The sequence below is a fragment of the Barbus barbus genome, assembly GCF_936440315.1.
Source record: "Barbus barbus genome assembly, chromosome: 5".
Lineage (NCBI taxonomy): Eukaryota > Metazoa > Chordata > Actinopteri > Cypriniformes > Cyprinidae > Barbus > Barbus barbus.
In genome coordinates, this window is record NC_136733.1 from 13,259,223 (window position 1) to 13,283,281 (window position 24,059).

General features: G+C 38.3%; 1 protein-coding gene across 1 annotated transcript; it reads left to right on the top strand.

Annotated features, from left to right (window-relative positions):
- Positions 1-400: 400 nt before the first annotated feature.
- LOC306869692 (annexin A1-like) lies at positions 401-23,997 on the top strand. Its single transcript, XM_079416556.1, has 13 exons — positions 401-456; positions 621-693; positions 821-932; positions 5,637-5,731; positions 13,400-13,513; positions 13,684-13,774; positions 13,853-13,932; positions 14,021-14,077; positions 22,397-22,490; positions 22,606-22,701; positions 23,009-23,067; positions 23,212-23,334; positions 23,515-23,997. Exons 2-13 carry the CDS (start codon positions 640-642, stop codon positions 23,569-23,571), a joined length of 1,032 nt encoding a protein of 343 aa, XP_079272682.1. The 5' UTR covers positions 401-456; positions 621-639; the 3' UTR covers positions 23,572-23,997.
- Positions 23,998-24,059: the final 62 nt, after the last annotated feature.

A 24,059-nucleotide genomic window follows, 5' to 3' on the forward strand; every position in this document is an offset into this window, starting at 1 on the left:
CTGCATTCTCTTCCTTTTGCCTTTCACAGCAGAAAGTCATGAGTTTTTGGAAAAACAATGAGTAAATGATGATAGAATTTCAATTTTTGGATGAACTAACTGCATGAATAGAATAGATTAGAATAGAATAGAATAATATGAAACTAAGTAGAAGCATGTGCACAGACATGTGCAAAATCTAGTGAACAATGTCACTTCATGTATATGATTTTTGTTTAGGCTTCATATTGTATGACAGTTTATTTCACACAAACCAATAATCCTACAGTTTGAGGTGAGTGCAGCAAACACATTAAATGACTAAAGACAGGTACAACCAGAACAACCTGGTCCAATCCCTCCACCCAGCCAAATTTTATTTTATTTTTTTGCATGTGTCTAAAGAATAAAAGGCCTGGTTATGTTTTCGAAATTACCCATTTCAGAGCAGCTCTCACAGACTTCCCAGGGGAACAGGTGAGATATCATAGTAAATGTGTTTTACTGTTGTCATCAGTAGCTTTTAAAATAGCTCTTTGAAAACATTTGGCACTGAATCAATGAGTTACAAACATATATTAATAATGACGTTTCATAAGCACATAGGATTTATGTATGTGTTTGTTTGTTACTTGTCATAGCTTTTTCAAGTTTTAAAGGATGGCATTCTTCAAGAAGTTTATTGACAAAATTAGTGATGATGACAGCAGCAAAGTAAGTATAGAGTATATATATGACCAGTGATTTGAATATATTGAAGTACACCTCAACATTACTACTTATATTAATAATTAGTCCATGGTTAGACATTCAGTGGGTGTTGTAATATGTTCCATTACAGGGTTTTAAAGGTGGTCCAGCGGAGACGGCATACTTTGGAACAGTAAAGCCTGATCCAAACTTTAATGCCCAAAATGATGCTGCAAATTTGAAGAAAGCTATTGAGACCAAAGGTAAATACTTTGCTGTAAATACAAGTGTTTTACTCATTTTGAATTGCGCATAGCAGTGTTGTGCAATAAGTTTGAAGGAAACCTCCTAAGCAGTGTAGTGTTCATTTCAACTAAATATAATAAGTTATGTGTTTATTCAAGTGTTGTCATGTTTAGTAGGACACACCCCTGCAATACCTGGAAAACTTTCCAAGAATGCATTCCTAGCTCTACATTATATCATAGCTGAAATACACAGGCTTAATGACATATTTCATGAGCACTAGAACAAAACTGACCACATGACAAAATAAATGTCTATGCACTAAGGAATTATTTTTTGTATTTTCATATAGGCTATTTCAGGGCTGCCAACTCTCACGCATTCACCGTGATACTCACCCAATTGCCACTTTTCTCACGCCACACATCCATTTTCTCACGCAGTCAAAAGCACCCTCAATTAAAACTATAATAATAGGATATTGGCAAAACCAATTCGGTAAAGGCTTCTGTGCGCATTTGTGTTCGCGCTCTGGAAAGCGTCGAGATTCTTTACAACGTGCTTTCGTAGCGCTGAGCAGTGTAGCCAATCACAGCCATATCTGTTGATTTCTTGAACACCTGTGATTGGCCATTGCGTTCACTCACCTCTAAACGCCAGACTTTTTCCCCCTGCACGCTTGCAAATCATCTCTCTATAACACGATGTGAATAAGAGATTCATTAATTATAAAGGAACTTTCTGAGGAACCTTTCTAATTGCAGTTGCAATTATTTATAAAAGTAATAACTATCTTGCAATTCTTTGTACATTGCTATTCTTGTAGTGAGAAAAGTTAATAGTTTTGCAGCACTTTTATTTTCCATAATTTTATTTTAAAAAACACAGTAGGGTTGAGCCATTTTTTTTACTTTAGTGGTCCTCAAGATAAGGGGAAATGATGCAGAAGTACGATGAAAGTATCTAAAGTAATTTCAGGATATTTCCTATCATTTTAAATGGTCAGAATGTATTTATGACAAAGGGTTCTAAAAATATGGCTTCTTATATAAAAAAGTGTTTCTGTGGCTCAGTTTGCCCCAGGCTGGGGGTAAGTTGACCCAAGTCAGTGGGTTAGATGCACCATCTGGGCGTAAACTGACCATCTCATTGAATCTGATTCAAACCCATGTGAAATTTTAAGAATTTACCTCTTTTATATATATATATATATATATATATATATATATATATATATATATATATATATGGCTATATACGTCCTATAATTTCAAGTCAATCAGATCATTGCACACTGAGATATGAGTCTCCATGTGTTCACACTGTCTGGCGGCCATTTTGAAAGCTGTCTAAAAACGTTCCCCAAAAGAGAAGCCCCTTAAATGTGCATTTTTTTTTTAGATGTTTAAGCCTTTATTTTGGTTAAGTTTCACTACTTATTGTAAAATTAAGAGATTATTGTTCAGACTTTTACATAATATATTATAACCTGGAACTTGGATGTGGGAAATAATTACTTTAGATCCAAAAGATAGTTTTAGCAACATAGCGCAGATGCAACACAACACAGTTAGCTGACTAGCTGTAGAAGATTGTGTGCTACGCTAATATATTACTTCACAGGCTTTACTGGCTTGTACTTTTACATCCATAATATAATAAATTAACAGTTTATTGCTGGTCTCTCATTTTACAGTGCTGTAATTTTTATAAAGTTTTCATATTATTTTAAAGTGAGCTTAAAGGGTACACTACTATGAAAATCAGCTTCAGTGTGACATCAATAAGAAAAAGTATAATTTCATAGATATTGTTAATAATAGTTGTTCATATTAAAATATGTATGAACTTAATACATGACCTAGACTATTTATTTAGCACAAATCCTGTCCTTTTAATAAATATTATATTAAATTTATAAAAAATTGTTGCTGCTCCAATTAAGCTCTGTGTGCTCTCTTTAAGCTCTTCCACATTGAACGTCTGTAAATACTTCATAAACATACTTTAAATATTAACTGATGGTTGTTACTTTCAGTTAAGTTAATCAATTTTAAAGTGACGTGACCAGTGTTGGGAGTAACGCGTTACAAAAGTAATGCATTACAGTAACGGATTACTTTTTGCTGTAACGCAGTAGTGTTAGGCATTACTAATCAATTTTCAGTAATATTTTACTCGGTACATGTTCAGTAACGCTTGCGTTACAACACACTTTTAGCCCCCATTTTTTTTTCATTTAAAGTCAGGCTCTGACTTTATGTCCCTAGGGTCAGGCTTTCGGCCAATATTCACATCATAGTTCAGACGCGGGCCAGTCCTCTGGCTTGTTTTAGGCTTCTCCTTATCTTTATATTGTAGACATCCATCAATTATTGACGAAAAAAAATTGCTGCGCTAGTGGAAACAACATGAGCCGGTGTTTAGTGTCCCGCAGGAGCCGTCAGCACAGCTGAAGAGTTCTGCTTCAAATACACACAATAAAGTTTGCAGCTCCAGCAAAAATAATTACCATGAATGTGTCCGGGGGAAATAGTAAGGATTCGCCATCTCCTTGTTAGACGCGTCTTTAGAGAAAAGTGCATCTTCACGGATAACGATTGTATTAAAGAGTTTTTGTTTTCGTTTTTATTTATTTTGTTAAGTAGTAATTTAAAGCTTTCTAGATATATTTATCATGTGTGGCATTTATTCGCTGACTTTTGGTTCATTTTTGTGAAGCGCTCCTGTTCAAGATAAAAGCACAAAGTTTTGTTGATATTGTGAGTGCACACAAATAAAAGTAGACCCTTTACAGTTACGAATGATGTATTACTCTTACTTTATGAGCAAAAATTATGGCGTAAGTTGTTTCCATTGAAAAAAAAAATGCAATTGATTGCGCTTGTGCCTCCATGTCCTGCGCTTTAGCTTCCACTCTCCACACAAACTACTGATGAAGCGCAAATTTATAGGTTTAACGTTTAAACATTGTTATATGCTTGAACTGTTTTAGTATATCTATAGATTTTATTTTAGGCAAGTCATGATGATTTGAAAAGGCTAAATTTATCAAGCATAAGCTATGATCAGCCTGCCGGTCTGCTGCTGGCCGCTTGGTCCTTATTTTAAGAAAGAAAAAACTTATTTACTGAACAAAAAATGCTCCAAACGTTTTTTCTAAATGAACTTAATAAAAAGCCGAAACGAAATATAAACACTTTGCCATTAGGGCGGGGCTCTAGTACATTTAGTCATTTTAGAATGTTAAGTTCTACTTCTGTAGATATTTTGTTGAAAGTAACTCAAAAGTAATACAGGAGTCATGTAACGCATTACAATTCTGAGACAGTAATATTGTAAGGTAAGGAATTACTTTTAAATAACAGTAACAAATAATCTGTAATCTATTACAGTTTGGAAGTAACTTGCACAACACTGGACGTGACTTGTGGCAAAGTATGGTAACCCATACTCGGAATTAGTGCTCTGCATTTAACCCATCCTAAGTGAACACACACCCAGAGCAGTGGGCAGCCATTTATGCTGCGGCGCCTGGGGAGCAGTTGGGGTTTGGTGCCATGCTCAATGGCACCTCAGTCGTGGTATTTAAGGTGGAGAGAGCGCTGTACATTCATTCCCCCCACCTACAATTCCGGACCTGAGACTCGAACTTGCAACCTTTTTGGGTTACAAGTCCGACTCTCTAACCATTAGGCCACGACTTCCCCATTTTCTATGGATTCTGTCAACTCAAATCTGCAGACTGGCTCTGACCTTTGGCAACTAGCATCAACTTCTCCAGACTGTAAATCTGTGGAAAATCTGGACAAAAATCATGTAGTGTATTCCAGCCTTAAGAGACTATAGATAAGCTGACATCCATTTAACAAGAGGTTTCATAATGAGGCTAGTTTCTGTGTTCATCCCCATGAATCAAATGTTTTATTGGTTTGTTTTATGTGATTTTTGAATGTTACTTAGCTGAACGTGGACTAGCCTAGATGTTGCAATGTGCTTAAATGACACTTCATTATGAATATATAACTGATCGACTTGAATGCCCTGTTGCTTGATTTTAGTGTTCCGTTTTGTTTTTTTTTTGTGATTGGCTTTGTACCTTCAAAAAACTATATATATTTTTACAATTATTCTTTAAAATGTTTGCTTAAAATAAACAAGAATTTTTTATAAAACGTGATGTGAGCTAAATGGGAACAGGGGTGTGCTTAAAGGGTACAGAAATGTACCCATTAAGCACAACCAGACTTTTTGAATTTAATAGGTACGTTTACCCTATACAGTATATAATTTTTTTTAAAATGACCCCATCCCCCCCGATTTATATGTATTTTCAAATATATCATACATATATATTTTGTACATGTGTTCTTTCCATTGTTTAATATGTCTTAGTGTATATCAGCACCATCAGATACAAAAAACGTAGTCAAATAAAATACTAGCATTTGACTCCGATTGCACATTTGTTTTAAGAACATTGTAGTGACCGTGTCTGATTTGAATGTTGCTTAAAAAAAAAGAGAGAGACAAGCTAAATGTTTTGTCCCATGTCTCATGAATCAGCATTAAATTAAACACATATCCCCCAATACACAGTTATAGTTGTACTTCTTATGCACCTTGAGTTATGTGCATGATGGAGAGGCTCATTTTAACCTACCAGAATTGCTCTGTAGTTTGATCATAAAAAGCCTCTCATCTCTTTTCCTCTCATGAAGGTGTGGATGAAGCCACTATTGTGGAGGTGATAGCAAAGAGAAGCAATGCACAAAGACAACAGATCAAAGAAGCTTATCAGCAGAGTACAGGAAAAGTAAGCATTTTTACATCCAACAATGTTTGTCTTTGGCCTATTTAGATGTGTAAAGATGGTCTGGCATGTAAATATGAGATTGGAGGAATAGATAGCGGATGTTCAGAAGTTGTCTATTCAAAATTATGAGTTATTTATAATTTAAATATGTTGACTCAGATTGTCCAGATAGATGAACAGAAATTGACACAAAATAGAGCTGCAAGCAGAAATTAGGAAGTCAAGAACATCAGTGACATCATGTACACTGCATTAAACATGGTCCAAGGTAGGGCTGCACGATTCTTGCTAAAATGTGAATCACGATTTTTCTCCATGGGAATTGAGATCACGATTCTCTTACACGATTCTCATTTTTTCAACCAAAATGTATTGCACTCAAGTACAAAAAAAAAAAAATGAAGTAAAAAATGAAATAAAGTGAATAATTTTAAAGCTTTAAGTTGTTGAACATAAGAGAACATTAACAATAATAAATAAAAATATTCACATTCACACGGGGCATCGGCGTCAACGCCTCTCGTTTACTTTGAATGGAGTGACATCAAGCGTTGCCGAACTGAATTGTGGGTCCCTCGCGTCGCTTCACTGGCATTGCACGCGGCAGAAGTTGAAAACTTTTCAAGCGCCAACGCAGGCGTCAGCCAATCAGATCGCCTTATGCAAATACCCTAGCGCAGACGCTAGCCAATCCCGTTCATGCAGCACCAGAAAAGTATGTGATTGGCTGTTATCACTATGACGGTGCGTCAACACCATGGTCAGCACCAGAGCCGTTGAGAAACAGTTGCGACACTCCCATAGGCTTCCATTGGAACTTAGGAATGCGGAAGTAAAGCGTGTCATGGAGCAGCCAATAGTTCCAAACAACCGATAGTTTCAGCATTGAAGCCCATTCAATTCAATGCTTCAAGCACATTCGCCAGAAAGTTGAGGAAATTACAGCATTTTTTGCCATTATAACGCATTAGTTTATCTCTCGGAAATCTGACCAGTAGTTGTATTTTATGAAACGCATTATAGTTAATGTTTATTTTTAGATAATAGGCAGTATATGCTATATTTGCAGTTAGATAACGTGTGAAACACCTTAATAGCGATCATAACCAGATGCTAGTTGATGCTAGTTGTTTTACATCTTTCTGTAATCTTTCTCTCCCTGAAGGAAGTTGAATTAACCCCATTAATTTCAGTATCTTTGGAGCATTTTCACTGGTAAGTTGATGAAATAACTGCTTTTTAAAATATTTTAATGCCTTAGCTGTCCTATTCTTGAATAGTAATTAATAGTGGTATTTTCATGTCGTCAGGTTTAATCATGTTTATCGTTAGATAATAGCTAGTGAGACTATTAGATTTTTATTAGGCTATATTATTATAGATACACTAGCTACAATAACTAAACTAGTTATCATAACTGTATTTAAATGTGAATAATAGATTACCATAGATGAAGAAATATATATTAATACAATGACACATTTTACATACTTGTAAGGTTATTACATATAATATTAACCTCCACCAATAAAAAATGTAGGGGTTTTATTACATTAATATTAATATAGTTTAATTTAGCTCAAAGGGAATCATTTATGATTTTATAGGGATTTGAACAGAATCAGTGTTACGGCGATTCACTGAACGAGCCGTATGACAAACTCTGTACTGGATATTAAAATCCAAAATATAGCGAAAACACTATTAAATAGCACAGTAACGAAATCGACAGATTAAGGCATTAACTTGTGAGCAGAAAACACAAGATACTTCTCTTTTAAAATATAAATCAGATTTTATTTATATAAACCTAAAACATAAACTAATCTAACACATGAACACAAGCATTCACACATTCACACGTTGCAGAAAGAGAGAGAGTGAGGAAAGGATGAGTTTAAGAGAATGGAAACGTGAAATCCCAAGTTTACAGCAATATGTTCTATTGCATAGACCTGAACAACCATCAATCACTTATTTAACCCTCACTTTGAGTTTCTCAATGAGGCTAAAATTTATATTAAATACACCAATTAGAACCTGTTAGAATCTGGAGGTGTGTGTTGCTTGCTTCGCCTGTGTAACGGGGTTGTGTCCTCGTTGCAGACAGGGGGTTTCCCGAAGTGTCTGATTGGCTGGAAGTTCAGTAGTCTTTGAAGTGATGTCTCTTGGGCGTTATCTGAGGATGCGGAGTTCTTTCTGGTTGAAGTTTGAAGCGGGTCGGAGCTGGACTTACAAACTTACATTAGAACACGAAACTCCACGGAAAGAAAATAAACTAAAGTAAAAGAATAAAATGATGTAATGAGACTAAGTTGTTTTCCTTCTCATTATGGCACATGAGGCCAGAGCACGCGGTGAGAGGGACCAGAGACGAGAGTCAGAGAGAAGGGTACGAAGAGTGATGTAACAGAGAGCAAAAAGAAGAGAGTGTATTTTACGATGTCCTGAGGTTTTAAACTCAGCTTCTGGACCCATCCCATCTGGATGTCTTGACCAATCAGAAACTGTCCTTGCTTAGCTAGGGTGTGTTCTTTACATCATAAATCAGCTTGTTATCAGTCACATGGTCCGAATTTTACAGGCTTTGGCAAAGTATACCTTTTTGAACATGATTTCATAATAAGACTATGATGCATTTGACAAAGAATTGATTGGAAGAAACATTTACAGCATGAATTTTCGAGCTCATACATACTAAATATGCAATATTTATCTTTAAGGCTCGAGCTATTCAATAATGATTAAAAAGACATACATATTATTTGATTAAAACATGATATGTGGGTACAACATAAAAATGTCCTTTTAGGATGATTTTATGTGCATATGGAGAAGAAAGTTTTGTATAGTTCTAAGGAGAACGAATGCATGTTCTTTAGAGAAGGAATGTTGGTTTGGACTTTTATGTGTGGAGACACGCCCGAAAGAGTCTGTAGCTAATGATTTTTCTATCACAGGTTTACGTGTGAACATCAGTCTTGATTACTTGCAACCAATTTGACAGTCTCCTTCTTGAATTGGAATTATCAATAAGTGTTTCTTTTTTCCTCAGTGTTGCAAGTTGTTTGGTGAAAGAGAGCTTGCTAGTTGGGATTGCTTGCTTCAACCTAGATTTATGACGTCCTGTTCCTTAAGGCCTCTCTGCATTCCAGCTCCTCAGGTTTCAGTGTTATGATGCATCTTAAAATTGTCTGATTCAGTCTCTGATATCCTACATACTAATTAGATTTCTTATACTCTTTAAATAAGCGTAATTTATTTCATCATTGGTCTGCACATCCACAGGAATAAGTGTAACACAAAAACACACAAAGTCATGCCTCAAGTCTCCAATCTTTATTAAGCAGTTTACACTATTCATACTTTGCATACAAAGAAATGTAACCGCGATAACGCGATAGAAGCTGCCTCAAACTCAGAACTATAAAGAAATGAAGAATGTTGTGTCTGAAAGCCCGGCGGTAATAGGCTACTGTCCAACCGCGTCCAAAAGCCTTACACGGAGAGTGGTTAGCTATGGTGCGAGAAAGTCAGAGTTGTGAGATATAAACTCGCAATTGTGAGAAAAAAAGTCAGAATTGCGAGTTTATATCTCAGAATTGCGAGTTATAAAGTCAGAATTGCGAGTTATAAAGTCAGAATTGCGAGTTTATATCTCAGAATTGCGAGTTATAAAGTCAGAATTGCGAGTTTATATCTCAGAATTGCGAGTTATAAAGTCAGAATTGCGAGTTTATATCTCAGAATTGCAAGTTATAAAGTCAGAATTGCGAGAAAAAAAGTCCGAATTGTGAGATAAAAAGTCGCAATTACCTTGTTTTATTTTTTATTCATTGGCGGAAACGGGCTTCCATAGGCTTCCATAGTAAAGTGATCTAGAGGAAAAGCAGATGTGTTTTGCCTATTGGCATACAAAGCCTATTACGTGTATTTGTTTTTATTTATGCTATTATAATTACACCGGGTCACCAACTAATGACAGATTGAAATCTACACATCTATTAACACATCCTTCTTGACTCTTCAACCGAGTGTAATGGTATTTAAGAAGCCTTTAACATTATGTGCTCAACATTAAATCTGTAACATGTAGCCAACATTAAGAATAGGGTTGTGCCGGTGAGGAAATTTTCCCATTGATTAGTTAATTTATGACAACACCAATGTTATTTGTTAATCTCTTCTGTAGATTTTGATCTTTATAAGTTGTTATGATATATTGTTAATTAAAAAACAACAGTAAAATAGTACAATAAAAAACTCCCGTATAGCCTACTATAATCAAACTAATAAGACGGGTGACATAAAATACCCATATTATAACAAATAAATAAAATATATTTGGAAATCGCCCTTTAAAACGAAGGCTCGGTTTGTGGTTCACAATTATTTGATTAAAACAAAGACAAAGCCACTTATATTAAAAAAAAAAAAATTATGTTTTTGTTAACAGAAGTTATATTGTGCTTTTAATTGCCTCCGCTATCGTCCTGTCAATCATACTCGCGGGTCATTTTCAGTAAAAATGTATTTCACCATCATAGGTACCCAAGTTCTGACTGCTGACTGAACACTGGTCAGTGATCCTCTCTCGCTCGGCGCTGTCTAGCGCAGCTTCACCACACAGATTTAACTCTGCACAGCTAAATAAAACGGGCTGGTGGCAGACTAATATTTAATATTTCTGATGTAAAGATTTCTGTGAAACGCGTAAAGTTGCACAGAGGAAAGCCCAACAGGACCTGCCCTGTACAGTTTAAGAATCGGTAGCCATAGTAACGTTAGAAGACTATTATTTTGTTGAACAGACCTGAGCGACTACTGATGACGTCACATGCTCAGATTTGCTTGACCAATCGGCGGAAGGGGGCGTCTAAGGACCGCCCACATGTGGAAACGAATTTGGAAGTCATTTATTCGTTTTATGCCTCTGAACTAAAAAACGAAAAATCAAGCCGAAATCTCGTTTTTTCGTTTTTTTTAAAAAAACGAAAAAACGAATAAAGGTGCCGTTTTCTCGTTTCTGCTTATTTCGTTTCAAATTGGAAAACAAACTATCAAAACGTACACCGTTTAGGTCGAGTAGCCCCAGAGTGCACCCCTGGATGATGGGGCGGGGCGACACATTAAGGTGGGGCGACACGTGTCGCTCCGCCCACCCCCAATTTCATTGGTTTATAATATAGCAGAGTTTATTGGTGTAGACGTTTGTGCATGAGCTTTCTTTTATATACGTTTTTATGAATGATCTACACTGTTTGGCTGTAGTACAGAAATATTAAGTGCTAACAACGCCGATTTCAGTTAGAATGAATTAGCAAATGTGTGTTTTTTTTTTATTATTTATGACGAATTAAGATTAAGTTCCTGTCTTTGGTGGGGCATCTCCGAGTACTTCGGGCAGAACAGAGCTGTGTAATATGAGCGGCTCACGAATTAAGTCTGGGGAACACATTCTTAATTCGTGGCCATGATATATAGTCCTACTAGCACGTTAAATTAAGTCAGATAGTATTGCACTTTTCACAGTACACAAAGTACTCATTGAGCAGTTTTAGCTGGGCGATGTTGATAAAAATGATCCTCTATTTGAGATATCGCTGTTTCAGAATCAGAATGAGCTTAATTGCCAGGTATGTTTACACATACAAGGAATTTGTTTTAGTGACAGTAGCTCCACAGTGCAACAGAATGACAGCGACAAGACAAGACACAGATAATAAAAAGAATAATATACAAATATACAAAATAAACAATGTACAAAATAGCAAAAAACACAATATATATAGATATATAGATGTGCGTAACTGTACATAATTGTCTATATTATATATTGTGTTTTTTGCTATTTTGTACATTGTCTATTTGTATATTATTATTTGCCCATTCATTATTTTAGGATCGGTGGATAAGCACAAACTTAGGAAATGATGATCATTCCCTGTAGTTCAGTAAAACATAGGACAAACACGCAAATGGTTTTATTTTAAAGAACAACTGCGACAATAACAAATAAGACAATAATACCAAATAGCCCATCAGCGTGAACTGGGGTTTTATTTGTGGATAATGGGAATGAAAACCTCAATACTTAAACCTTAAAATGAACCATTTTATTATTATTATCATTATTATTATTTTGCATATAGGCCTATTTTAAATGTTTTTGTTTACTAAACCAGCTGTTTTTAAATCTGACCTACAGCAAATATTATTATTAATGTGCTTTAGTGCATATTTAAGCAATAAATGTTCATATATGTTCTCTGTAACATTTTTATTTACACTTTTATATATAGGCCAGGGGTGGGCAACTTCGGTCCTGGAGGGCCACTGTCCTGCAGTGTCCTCCCATCCCTGATATAGGCTATGCACAAATTAAATGACTGGTTTTGTGACTAAATCCTTTAAAAAGAATCAGGAATCACTGTACTATATTAGACCTACTGATTTTAGATTTTTAGTAGGCTAATTATTATAGTCATTATATCTTTAATAAATAAAAAAATATTAAATCACAGAGACGGTCTCTTTTACTCTTTAAAAGTGCTCACGTATATTGCACAGATTTACAGCTCTGAGTGATTTAATATTGGATAGTTCTGCAGGTCTATATGGCTGCAATGATCGAGTGTTAATGAATCTAAATTCATTCCGGATTAGAACACGCACACAATGAGGGCGTGGATACAGAAATAAATTGATTTTTAAAATGTGATGTTACATGGACACTTATTTACTATAAGATAGGAACCTTTAAAAATGGTAAGAGAATATATATTACATATTTTATTAAGATATAAACAAGGAAACACCGAGCTTGCCATGAAAACATTTTATTAGCACTTTATAACCTACAAGTTTGTGACGCATTGAGCAATTTGCGTATAAAATCCCAATTTATTGCTGATCTGTGGCCTGCCGATCCTCAAGGAAATATGAATGAAGCGTATTCAGCCTGAAGAACCCGGAGGTGCTGTCATCAAGAGTTTAAACAATGACTTCATCTGACTAAAATTACCATGGTTACTAATCAGATAATAATTAAGATAGGCCTATGATACAAGTTAGCACATAATATTTCTGTAATATGGCCAAATCAATTACAAAATCGTACACAAAGGAATGCGCATGCTCAGGTCTACACCAATAAGATTCGCCGTGTTATAAACCAATGCAATTGGGGGTGGGCCCCAATCGTCCAGATTGCACTCTGGAGTACTTGTTTAGGTCTGCCGCCTTGTTACACGTCACGTGAGTGACAGCGGAACGTGGCCAATGAGGGCGAGGAGAAAAGTGATCGAGATTTATGATTGATTGATAAATTAATAGTCTTTTGTTACTGTGTGAGTGTGACCAATAACGCGTGAATGCAGCATGATCTGAATGCAGGGAAATACACAGAAGTGAATCGCAGTCATTTAGAAATGAGATCGCATTTATGTAATCGTGCAGCCCTAGTCCAAGGAATTAAAAAATTATGATTGTAATTGTTTATGAACTACAGTATGACTGAACTATGTTTGTGCCAATTCTTTCAAAGGTCACCAAATATCTGACAGCTGCTCAACTTTGTGTGTGTGTGTGTGTGTGTGTGTGTGTGTGTATATACGTGTACTAGTGTATTGTAGGCCTACTAAGTTTTTTTTGTGTGTTTGTGCTCAGCCTCTGGCAGATGCGCTGAAAAAGGTTCTGAAGTCAGATTTTGAGGAAGTGGTCCTGGCCTTACTGATGACACCCCCTGAATATGATGCTTTTGAAATGAAAAGAGCCTTCATGGTCTATTTTATTATCTTTGTTTTGTGTTATGTAGTGTAGTGTTTTTTTGTTTAGTTTTTTTTTTAACCTTGACAGTTAATATTTAAATATTTTAAAATATTAGACAGTTTACACAACCATTCAATGTTTTATTTAAATACTTCAACACTAAAAAATGTATTTATAATTAGGGTCTTGGGACAAAAGAGGCTGTCTTAAGTGAAATTCTAGGGACCAGATCAAACAAGGAGATAACAGCAATGAAAAATACTTTCAAAGAAGGTAACAACACAGATCCAAATACATGTACTTCATGAATGCAGATGTGTGTGTAGCTGCAAACCTCTTTTTGTTGTAAAGTCTATGAACAGCTGCTGGATGAACAAATTAAAGGCGAAGTTAGTGGAGATCTTGAGACTACCCTGCTTGCCCTTTGCAAGGTACAAAAATGATGCTGTTTAGTATACGTATGTTACACCATAAGAAAACTGAATAATTTATGTGTTCTGAATATATATCCTATAACAGGCTACCAGGAGTGAAGACTATAATATTGACGATGGGCTTGCAAAGAGTGTTGCAAAGGTATGGCAGATTCAGGACATGAGGATCTAGGTCTGGTTGCACCTGCTAGATGTAAAAAAGTTGGATGTAAGCCCTATGCTGGGTTTAGCTATGTCCAGTTTAACGTCCAGCTATGTTCAGCTTTCCGCTAAATATTTACACCTATTGCACCAACTAAAACTATGACTAGGCACAACTACGCCTAGCGTAGGCAATGGCCAACCACACCAACACATTGTACTGCAGTGATAGTTGAGAAATCATTCATGCAGCAATGGCTACAACTACTAAATATAGCTATAAGCAGCAATTAAGGGGACAAGCACAAAAGTAATAAAATTAAGAGCTAAGGAGCTTTTTTAATTACACAGTAAAGTTCTCCAGTCCTGCTCCTGAAGAGCTACCTTCCTGCAGACTTAGGCTCAATCTCAAAATGGCTGATGCCCAAAAAGGCAGACATAGGAAAATTAGATACTGTTTGATTTTGCATGCTGTTTCAAATCTAACAAGACCGATCTTATGATTTTTGGCTAAACTGGTCAGAAGTTATAAGCAGAAATTTTATATCTTTTGACCAGTAGGGGGAGCGGTGCCGAAAGTACTTATGTGCCCTCAGGTCATGCTTGTTATAACACATACCAAGTTTGGTCAGAATCTGCTAAAGCATTGCGGAGATATAGCCTCATGCCATTTTTGGCACAAACTTTATCAAATTCGTTAGTGCGCTTTAGGAAAACTGTTTGGTATATCAAAAAGCTTTTGGCTAGAATGCTCTGAAGATGATTGGAGGCAATTTTGGTAAAAATTGGACAAACTGTTTACGACGAGTTCGAAAAATAAAAGTTTTTTTTTTAATTCTTGACACGTAGAAATTTAAATTTTGGTATGCATTCGACTAGCCATGAGCCAAGGAATCAGAGGAATTTTTGTTTCTATACCTTATGGTTCAAACGTTATTGCACATTTGGCCTATTGGTGGTGCTAGAGAGTTTGAGTTAAAGACTAGAAGACTTGAAGACTTACTAAAAAAATTCTAGAAGACTTGTCGGTTACTGTATGGGCTGCCATAAGCCACTTTTCCACCGAAATTACCTGGAACGATATGCCCCAGGAACTTTTTTCCTCCCAGACCTGTTGCTGTCTGCATTTCCATCGTAGTTTAAAGTACCGAGAAGATTAGGCAAATAGTCTGGTGATGTAATGTTAGGTCTGCGCGTGTTTCTCAATACCAAGTAGGCAAATTTCGGACTTGCATCCTCTGTAGTTTGGACTTCACGAGTTAGACTCGGGATTGTGAACTCCTGTGGGCGGAGCGACGCAAGTCCAGTAATTCTGCAGATGGAACAGCAGCGTACTTGATAACGTCAGTCAGCTCGCCTCGGCTACTACAATATTCTTCACTGTATTTACAGACAAAATATATCAAACACCGCTGCCTCTTTTTGTTTTCATTTAAACATATTAATAGCCGCAGAAATGTAGTTCAAGGAACGTATCTACATTACAATGAAACAAAATATTATAAACATTGCCTGTTTTCATTTTCATTTTAACATATTAATAGAACTGTCACAGAGCTGCCCTCTGTCTAGCCCTTTTAGTATTAAGACATGAACACATTCTTTATATTTCTATAAAGATTTTCTATAATTCACATACCATATTTACCTTGATGTGTCAGCGAGGAGGAGAGATGTATTTCACACACACACACACACGCACGCACGCACGCACGCACACACGCACACACACACACCTAGATTGTTGTGTTCAGACTGGCCATCTGAACAATAAAACTGTTGGACATTCAAGTTTTTCTTACAAATTGTTTTGTTACTACCTGGATCAGCATTTGTGGTGGTGGCCATCTTGAACTGAGTAAAAGACCCGAAAGGACTTTTGTCAGCCTTTTTATACCTTTAATGTGTGGCATCATGGGGAGTGGGAGATACCAAGTGTGAGTGGAAAGGGGTGGAAACTGGTTTGAGTTCTTGCATTTGACTTTCTATGACTATTGCTGAATTGAAGTTATGGTATATTATGCTATTGATATTGGTGTATTGAAGGAAATGGTGTTATTACATTTTTACTCATTTTTATGTGATATTACTTCATATTATTGTCATGTGATATTACAGCTTCTGAGAAATGGTTGATAGTATAAATTATCATGTAATGAAGCAGTCAAGGAGTCTTTTGGACCTGTGTGCAGTGAGTGCAGTAGCTTTTGAGGAGTACTCTGATTGAATGCTTATTTTTTTGTTGTTGGTTTGTTTGATTTTGTACTTTGAAGTTGTTGTTGTTTTTTTGTTCTGCTTTAGGGGTTTTCCCCTATGGATTTTTTTGTTTTTGCACCTGTGAGCACTCTGCACTTTACTGGCTTGGGAAAAATGAAAGAAAAAGAAAAAGCTGGCATTCAATGTTCTCCATTTTATTGTTTGAAGAACTTTAGACGGTGTCCCTAGTTTGCAAGTTGACAAGTGGAGCCAGAAGTGGGATCATAATGTCACCCAAGACCAGACAAGACCGAGGTGAAGTGCCACAAGAACAGCCAAGTTTAAGTCAGGAGGGACCCAGCTCTGCTGAGGGTGCTGAAACAGTTGCTGAGGGTGTGAGTGACCCAATAACATCTTCTCCTGCAGGGGGCTCCACAGAAGGAACGGTGTCAGAACTGGCCAGCCTGGTTAAAGTTATCCTGCAGTCACAAGCAGCCCGTGACGATCGAATGGAGCAAGTAATGGTGAAGCAAGACCAGCGCTGGAGGAATATGCAGCACCAATTCCAGCAAATTCAGCACCAGGTCTTAGAGATCCAGGCTGGAGGGGATCGACAGGGAAGTCAGACAATCTCTCCAACCATAAGTCCAGTGCCTACAGGAGAAGGTACATCAGCAGGAAGTATGGAGCCGAGATTACATCCTTTGAAAAGAGATTATGACATTGAGCAGTTTCTGACGACATTTGAGAGGATGGCCACCGCATGCAGATGGCCTAAAGCCAATTGGGCGATAAGACTGGTTCCCCTGGCCATGGATGGGGCTGATGCTGAGGACTATGATCAAGTCAAGAAGGCCCTCCTTGTAAAATATGAGATTAATGCAGAGATCTACCCTCCTGGGTCCTGTTATGCAGTAACCCTGGCTCAGAGTGCTAGAGCAGCCTTCAATGAGTTGCCATTTGCTGATGCTGATGTTTAGCTAGCATGTGAGAAGTCCTAAATCTAAAAAGGAAAGGCGTAAGCTTAAATTTGAGGGTAGTGTGGAGAGTAGGCAAGTTGAGGAGCTGCCGTTACCCGAAGGGCCTCTTAACATGATTATCCCTGAGGACATAGCTGAACTGCAGAAAAAAGATTCTACTTTGCAGGATTGGTTTCAGAAGGTGTCTAAAGTAGACAGGGTTAGAAATGACATAATCTCTTGTTTAATGGAGGAAAAGTACATTCTGAAGAAGGGTATACTCTATCAGATGAAAGGGGAAGTTGAGGCATTAGTAGTTCCGGAATCAATGCGCCATACCATTATGACTCTGGGACATTCTGTTCCATGGGCTGGACACTTAGGCAAGCATAAAACATTAGCAAGGATTGCAAGTCGGTTCACTTGGCCTAAGATATATACTGATGTAACCGAGTTAATTCGTACTTGTACAGAGTGTCAGATGACTTCAGGAAGAAGAGTGGCACCTGCACATTTATTACCATTGCCAGTGATTGACACCCTTCCGTCGCCTGGGAATGGATGTAGTGGGGCCCCTGGAAAGAAGTAGGAATGGGAACCGGTACATTTTAGTGATCTGTGATTATGCCACCAAGTATCCGGAAGCCTTTCCCCATAGAAACATCAAAGCTAGACAAGTAGCAAGCTGCCTTGTGCAGCTGTTTTCCAGGGTGGGTGTTCCCCGTGAAGTTTTAACAGATCAGGGTACTAATTTTATGTCCTTGCTGTTGAAACAAGTGTACCAACTGTTGGGGATTAGGGCTATTAAGACAACACCTTACCACCCCCAGACAGATGGTTTGGTTGAGCGCTTCAACCAAACCCTAAAAAGCATGCTGCACAAGTTCGTTTCCAAGTCAGGGTCAGACTGGGACCAATGGTTACCATATCTGTTGTTTGCCTACAGGGAGGTGCCGCAAGCTTCCACAGGTTTCTCCCCATTTGAACTGTTATATGGCCGGCATGTGAGAGGTCCTTTGGACTTGCTTAAGGAGCAGTGGGAGGGACCCAAGGATGGTACGTGCAGTGTGGTCCAGTACGTGAGCCAAAAGAGAGAGCATCTGGAAGAGATGACATCATTGGCCCAGGAGAACATTAAAAAAAACCAGCAAACACAGAAAGTGTGGTATGATAAGAAGGCAAGGGAGAGATCATTGGAGCCGGGCCAAAAGGTGCTGCTGCTGCTGCCTACCAGTGAGAATAAGTTGTTAGCTAAGTGGCATGGTCCCTACAAAGTAGTGCGGAAAACTGGCAGTGTTACATATGAGATCTCTATGCCAGAGTGGGGGAAGAAAAAGCAAACCTTCCATATTAATTTGTTGAAAGAATTCCACCCGAGGGCTGAGTCGGAGGCTGCTCAACTCTGTGTTCGTGTGGTCAGGGAAGAAGAGGAACCAATAGAGCAGTATTTTCCAACCAGCTGCACCCAACAAGCAGTGGATGTATCCCATTTAGAGCAGCCCCACAGAGACCAGGTAAAGCAGCTGTTGGATCCGGAGTTGTTTCAAGAGAAACCGGGGCGTACTGATCTGGTGGTACATGATGTCATCCTTAGGGAGGCAACACCAGCCTGCCAGAAGAGTTATCGTATCCCTGAACGCTTGGTAGTGGTGCTTAAAGATGAACTAGACATTATGCTTTCCATGGGTGTGATTGAACCCTCACCATAGTGAGTGGTGTAGCCCCATTGTTCTAGTCCCGAAAAAGGATGGCAACCTGCGGTTTTGTATTGACTTTAGACAAATTAACAGCTTGTCTAAGGTAGACCCCTATCCGATGCCAAGAATTGATGAGTTGGTGGAAAGACTGGGCAGAGCCAAATACCTATCCACAGTGGACTTATGCAAGGGGTACTGGCAGGTTCCTTTAACTGCCAGAGCCAAAGAACTGACAGCTTTTAAAAACCCTTTTGGGGTATATAATTTCTGGGTTATGCCATTTGGCCTGCAGGGTGCGCCAGCGACTTTCCAACGCCTAATGGATCAGATCCTGCAAGGCACCCGGGAGTTTGCTGCAGCCTATCTGGACGATGTGGTCATCTTCAGTGAGGCCTGGGAAGGCCACTGTCAACATCTGAGGCAAGTCCTAAGGATAATTAAGGCAGCAGGGCTTACCATTAATCCAAATAAGTGTACAATAGCTAAAAGAGAGATCAGCTACTTGGGATTTGTGATTGGAGGAGGAGTCCTTCGCCCGCATTTGTATAAAGTAGCGACCATCCGAATGTACCGTCCCCCTGCCACTAAGAAACAGGTGAGATTAGATTTATACCTAACTTTTCTGCAAGGGCCTCTGTGCTTACAGATCTCACTAGAGCTACAGTTCCCAACAAGGTGGTCTGGATGGAGCAATGTGAGCGAGCTTTCCAGGACTTACAAGGGGCAGTATGCGGAGACTCCGTTCTGCTGAGCCCGGATTTCCAGAAACCGTTCATCCTGCAGACGGATGCCTCAGGAGTTGGACTGGGGGCAGTGTTACTGCAGGAGGTGGATGGAGACCGCAGACCAGTGGCCTTCTTGAGCCGGAAACTGTTCCCTCGAGAAACACGTTATTCGACAGTGGAGAAGGAGTGCCTGGCCATAAAATGGGCCACGGATTCCTTCCAGTACTACCTTCTGGGGAGACCCTTTGTGTTAGAAACCGACCATCGAGCTCTGCAATGGTTGGATCGAATGAAGGACTCCAATGTCCGGATTACAAGATGGGCTTTGTCTCTTCAGCCCCATCAGTTCACGGTAAAATACTGCCGGCAGCCAGAAACAAGGTGGCTGACTCTTTGTCCCGAATCTCAGAGGACGTAATTACTGAAATGGGTGTTTCGACCCCGGTTCTTGGAGGGGTGGAAGCTCGAAACTCTGGACGAGAGTGGTCATCTGCAGAAGGGGGGGGGGAAATGTCACAGAGCTGCCCTCTGTTCCCTCTGCCTAGCCCTTTTGGTATTAAGACATGAACACATACTTGGGTTTTAAAAATTCTTTATTTATCTTGATGTGTCAGCGAGGAGGAGAGATGTATTTTACACACACACGCACACATATTTACACACCTGCAACTAGATTGTTGTGTTCAGACTGGCCATCTGAACAATAAAACTGTTGGACATTTAAGTTTTTCTTACAAATTGTTTTGTTACTACCTGGATCAGCATTTGTGGTGGTGGCCATCTTGAACTGAGTAAAAGACCTGAAAGGACTTTTGTCAGCCTTTTTATACCTTTGCTGTGTGACATCATGGGGAGTGGGAGATACCAAGTATGAGTGGAAAGGGGTGGAAACTGGTTTGAGTTCTTGCATTTGACTTTCTATGACTATTGCTGAATTGAAGTTATGGTATATTATGCTATTGATATTGGTGTATTCAAGGAAATGGTGTTATTCAATTTTTACTCCTTTTTATGTGATATTACTTCATATTATTGTCATGTGATATTACAGCTTCTGAGAAATGGTTGAACCTATGAGTATAAATTATCATGTAATGAAGCAGTCAAGGAGTCTTTTGGACCTGTGTGCAGTGAGTGCAGTAGCTTTTGAGGAGTACTCTGATTGAATTATTGTAATACTTGAACCAAGGTTATTTTTTTTGTTGTTGGTTTGTTTGATTTTGTACTTTGAAGTTGTTGTTGGGGTTTTTTTTTGTTCTGCTTTAGGGGTTTACCCCTATGGAATTTTTAGTTTTTGCACCTGTGAGCACTCTGCACTTTACTGGCTGGGAAAAATGAAAGAAAAAGCTGGCATTCAACGTTCTCCATTTCATTGTTTGAAGAACTTTAGACGGTGTCCCTAGTTTGCAAGTTGACAAGAACAATATAATAAAGACCAAAGATTACCTGTTAGATTCACCCAAAATGAATTATATCTTATGTTTAACCACTACAGAGACACCAGAGCCAGTGGCAAATGACAGAATGACTAGCCGAGGTTATGCTCCTCTCGTCGGGATACATGAGCACTGAGCGCCCGGCGATCGCGTGGAGCTCACGTCTCCGAAATCGGCGAAGCACATTTTCAAATAGGTGCTGTTTTTATAAATAAACAGCAGATTTGAGTTTTAAACAACTACATTCTCGCCTGAAATACTTTTAAAACTACATACTTTTAAAACTTACACTTCATTCAACAGTATTATTTTTTTTAATATGTGGATATATGGTGGTTATAATCATAGATATATGTACGTAGATTCCTCATTAGCGACTTTTTCTATGGGTCGCGATACGTAAGCCGTCCGTCATTTTGGAAAGGTATGCGAACCATAGATCTGTATAGATTATCCATTCGACTGCTCCAAGCGAGGAGCGTCTCGCTGCAGAATACAAGATCCAGGGGGTGTGGTTGGATCCAGATCTAACTCCTACCACCATACATATACCTAAACCTACCCATCTCCACTCCTTGATCCCTAAACCCACCCATCTCAACCCCCTAGATGTGGATCCAACCATGCCCCCTGGATCTTGTGGGCTTCAGCGAGCCCTACTTGCTCTAAGCACGTAGACGTGTCCGCAATCTACGTATTCATATCTATGCTGCGAAACATTGAGCGCAAGTTGATTTTAAACGTCTAAAACAGCAAGTTATACGCAGTAATAATTCATTCACTAATTAATTCACTAATTACTAATCATGTCTGAACAAATCATGACTTTTCACTTTACACCTACCTTTGACTAAGGTGTAAGATTTAGTCTCAAACATACACCTATGCCTAGATGGTGCAAGAGGTATTAATACTAAGCATGACTGAAAGCTCATTTTGTGTCCTGCCTAGTCTTACAACCGGGTGTACGTCCAGCTGGTGTAACCGTCCCCTGGTGATTTACTGTACCATTGCAAAGGCAGAAGTTAGGTCGATGTAAAAAGAGGAACAGTGCCATCTTTGGGACAGGAGCACAACATGTCTAGGGCTGTGGTGAAGTTGCCCAGTTTATGTAAAGTATGTTGTGTGCGGTGCCTTGTTCGGTGGACAGGTCTTCACACAACCAGTATTCACAACATGGATGATGCATACTATAAAATGGAACACAGACGTATGCATTATAGTTTGTAATAACAATATGTAAGGTTATGTAAATGCCAGCATGGTGGTGTGCATGTAAATGCACTCACTGTCTCTGCTTTATACAGGCTCTGTTTGATGCAGGAGAGAATCAAGTTGGTACTGTTTGCTCTGTCCTGACTGATGTCCTCACATCCAGGAGTGAAGCTCAGTTGTGCAAAAGTAAGTGGAGAAACATCTATGACAGAATAGAAATGTTACATATATGATTGTTTTTCACAGAGAGTTGACTTTAAATTTTTAGACACTAATAGTGTCATTAAAAATGTGTTTGCAGTTTTCCAGCATTATGGCAAATACAGCAAGCAGGGTTTGGCCAAAGCGCTGGAGAGTGAGCTGCATGGAAACCTTGAAGACTGTCTGATGACCCTGGGTAAGGAAACAAGCCTTCATTTTAGTCTGTGTGTGTCTGAGGGTGTGTGCGAGAGATCCTAGACATGTTAAATGCTTCAGTGATCGAAAGACTATTCAAAGCAAAGCTTTTAGGAATCTTGTTTTTCCAGCTCTTCGTGTCGAGGGTGAGTCTAGTCAGCATTATCACACAAACCTTTAACACACGAAGATACGTACAAAGATATAATAGTAACCATGCAGTATGAAGTCACATCTTCCGTTTGTGTGCTCATAATAGTTTTTTACAAACATACAAACCTCACAACATTCTTATTTTTCATGTTTAGTGAAGTCTGCTTGGAACAAATCTGCCTTCTTTGCAGAAAAGCTCCACCTGGCTATGAAGGTAAAGTTGCAAAGGAATTTATGGAATGTGTTTCAGTACGTCCATGTAGTTGTGCACTGTGAGTGCTGCATATGCTTTTGATATTTTCAGTCTTTATTATTTCTAATTTTTACATGAATAATGTAATGTAATGTGGGTTTCTAGGGGTTAGGAACCAATACTGATACATTGACTAGAATCATTGTGAGTCGTTCAGAAATTGACCTGCTGAAAATCATTCAAGAATATAAGAGGATGTATGGCAAACCCCTTCAGGAAGCCATTCTGGTGAGTCTCCATCTTGTGAAAAACTCTAAACAACTTGTTTGATGCTAACATGAAATAAAAATGAGCCCATTTACATCACATCCATTATGCAACGAAATGGTCGCTTTTCATGATCCAGTCAATTTCCAACATATTCAAGTCAAGTTCACCTCTACATTTACCCCTTTTCTGGTTTTACAGAAGGAAACGGGTGGAAACTATGAGAAGATTCTGCTGACTCTCTGTGGCACTCAGTAATCATCTCGTAAATGTCTAAATTATGTGAAAAACATCTGAAGATTTATTACATGGTTACATTAACTACCCACAACTCAATCCCCCTTAGTCGCCTTATGAAAGCTGTTTAATTTAAATATGAAAAAATGTCAGTATGCACTCTGTAAATGTTATCATCAGTATAATATTCCTAGCTACAACTTGGCAGACTGTCTTAGTGGTAATTCAAGTGTTTATAACAATTACATGGCAACTATATATTAGTATTATTGTAATAAATCGCTTTGTAAATTGTGGCAATATTTTGCATTGTGATGAACATATTGGTTTGTTTAGCATGTGACCGTATGTGAGAACTGTGAGCACTGGCTTGACCTAATCTGTGTGTCTGTTCTCATAATCAAAGAGTCAAATTCCACAACTAATAAACTCTTTAAAACTGCAGTTTAAAGCATCTGCATCTTATGCAATTTCTAGTGAACAATATAATTTCATATGTAAGTTTGGTC